Source organism: Palaemon carinicauda, chromosome 5 (genome assembly GCF_036898095.1).
Source record: "Palaemon carinicauda isolate YSFRI2023 chromosome 5, ASM3689809v2, whole genome shotgun sequence".
NCBI classification, from domain to species: domain Eukaryota; kingdom Metazoa; phylum Arthropoda; class Malacostraca; order Decapoda; family Palaemonidae; genus Palaemon; species Palaemon carinicauda.
The window spans coordinates 81,170,747-81,173,247 of record NC_090729.1 but is presented as its reverse complement, the minus strand read 5'-3'; the positions used below and the strand labels follow the sequence as shown (position 1 = coordinate 81,173,247).

At 39.1% G+C, this 2,501-nt stretch overlaps 1 protein-coding gene across 1 annotated transcript; it reads right to left on the bottom strand.

The window, feature by feature from the left end:
* Positions 1-919: 919 nt before the first annotated feature.
* Positions 920-1,477, bottom strand: LOC137640995 (uncharacterized). Its single transcript, XM_068373450.1, has 2 exons — positions 1,256-1,477; positions 920-1,159 (listed from the first exon to the last, which is right to left on the bottom strand). Exons 1-2 carry the CDS (start codon positions 1,475-1,477, stop codon positions 920-922), a joined length of 462 nt encoding a protein of 153 aa, XP_068229551.1.
* Between the last annotated feature and the right edge of the window lie 1,024 nt (positions 1,478-2,501).

The following is a 2,501-nucleotide window of genomic DNA, read 5'->3' as shown; positions in this document are numbered from 1 at the left end:
GCTGTAAATGTCTCAAAATGAAAATTTGGTCAGTGCAACATATACCTTTTCTAAATCCTGCCTGTTCATCTCTCAGCTTTTTATCAATCTTTCTCTCCAGTCTCTTCAGAATAAGCATACCATATATTTTCGTAACAACTGACGTAAGTGTTATGCCTCTGTAATTATCGCAATTAGTCGTCGTCGTCTTTTTTCTTCCCCCCCCCACCAACACGTTCAACTCCCCATAAATCAGGTTTTGTCTATTCATACCACATTCTTCAAAATGATCTTGTAAGTAGTCTGGGAGTCATTTAATTTTTGGCCATTATCATCTCGGCAGTTATTGCATCGTATCTCGGGGCTTTCCATCTCTAGTTTTTTTTAGGATAGCTTCGACTTGAAACACACTGAATTCATTCATGGGCACAACAAGGTCTTCATCAGCTTCAGGTATATTTAATTAGATTATTCCCTTCATATCTCCTATTCATAACCTCATTTAAGTGTTTCATCCAACGTTGTCTTTCTTCATCTTCTGTTGCTATAACAGAGCCATCTCTATTTTTGATGAGTATACACTTCTTCTTTGCCCCAGTCGAGATTTCATTAATAATTCTATGAGCAACTCTTACACCATATCCACTTTCTGAATTCATAGCTTTGGCAGCCTCATCTGCTTTACTGTCTAAATATTTTCTCCAGCCATTTCTGGCTTTTCTTTTGACCTCACTATCAATACTGCAATACATGGCATGCTCTACCTTGTAATTTTCATTACTTCCTTGAAAACTTTCAACAATCAGTTTCTGTCTTTGTCTCCTTTTTATAGTATCCAAAGTATCATTTGATATCCATGGCTTTCTCCTTGTAACTGCGTGTCCCAAGACTTCACTACTAACTGACTGATAATATGTTCTTGTTATCACACCATTCTTCATTAATTGTCTATTGTTTGTCTCTTAAAGCCTCTTAAGACTGCAAATTGATTCCTACATTCAATTGCAAATGTTTCTCTGTACTCTTCTAAAAGCTTAATTGTATCAAACCTTGGTATTCTATCCATCTTTCTGTTAGGTGCTTTCAGTTTTATTATCAGTGTGGTAATGAGGAGGGTGTGACCAATACCAATATCTGCACCTCTATATCTTTTCTTTTTATTAACGGTAATGTGATCTATCTGATTTTTTTAATTGCCACACAGTAAAGTCTATGTATTCTTGTGTTGAAATAGAGTACCTCCAATGACAAGATTGTTTACTGAACTGAAACTTACGAAATATGCTTCATTTTCATTTGCAACTTTGCTAAGACCCTCGACACCCATCACATTCTCTATCCCTTGATTATTTCTTCCGACCTTAGCATTGGAGTCTGTAATCAAAATTTTCTCTCTTCCAGGGATCTCATCTAGTACCCTCTGCAGTTCTTCATAGTATTCATCTCTCCTTTCTGTAGGAGAATCTTTTGTTGGGGCATAGCAAACTATAATACTCATATTTCACAGATTTGATTTGAACTTTGCTATTTACAGCTCTCCACTCAGTTAAGGGAGCCGGCCGGCTAATGCCGATTTTTAAGGACAGGACTATGACATTCATATAACTTAATAAGGTGGCTTAGGACATCTCCAAACTGTATAGGATTTTGGTCTCTGACCTTGGGTTTTGTGACGCCAGGGTGAATTATCCTGAAAATTAGTGTTTTCAATATTAAACTTACCCGATAATCATGTAGCTGTCAACTCCGTTGCCCGACAGAATTCTATGGAGGGATACGCCAGCTATCACAACACTAGAAGGGGGTGTACTTACCAGTGCCACCTGTGGCCAGGTACTCAATCATTTGTTGTTTACACCTCCTCAATTATTCCTCTGTCGTGCTTCCGGCTAGACGTTCTGGGATACGCTCATGGTCTTCGAGTTTATTCATGGATATTTGGTGAAGTATTCTCTTAGATTAACGGCTGTCGCATACTGGAATCCTTTTTATATTAGCTAGTTAGCTTTTATATAAACTCAGATTAACGGTTAATGAATTTTTGCTTGTTTTTTGGATCACCCTTTGACTTACTCTTTGAAACAAGATGTCTGACGTTTCGCAAGCTCCCTCCCATAGACGATGTAGGTCTTGCAATAGGCGTATTCCGAAGGTCTCGGTAGATCCTCACACCGCTTGTTCTGACTGTAGGGACAGGCCCTGTCTATTAGAAAATCGGTGTGAGGAGTGCGCCGGACTTTCGGAATTGGATTTTGTACGTCTTTTAAAATATTCATCCAAGTTAGAGAGAACTAGAGCTAGGAGAAGTTCTTCTCACTCTTCTATGTTTTCCTCACCTCATGATCCCCTACCTTTTCCTACCCCTGTAGTGGCTACCCCCGAACCTACTGTGTGCCCTCCGCCTGATATGTCAACTGTTTTGCGTGCTATTCAGGCTTTAGGAGATAAAGTAGAATCAGTGGTTAGTGACCATAAGTCTCTGATGGCCGAGGTTAAAGAACTGAAGGTCAAGAGTGCAGTGG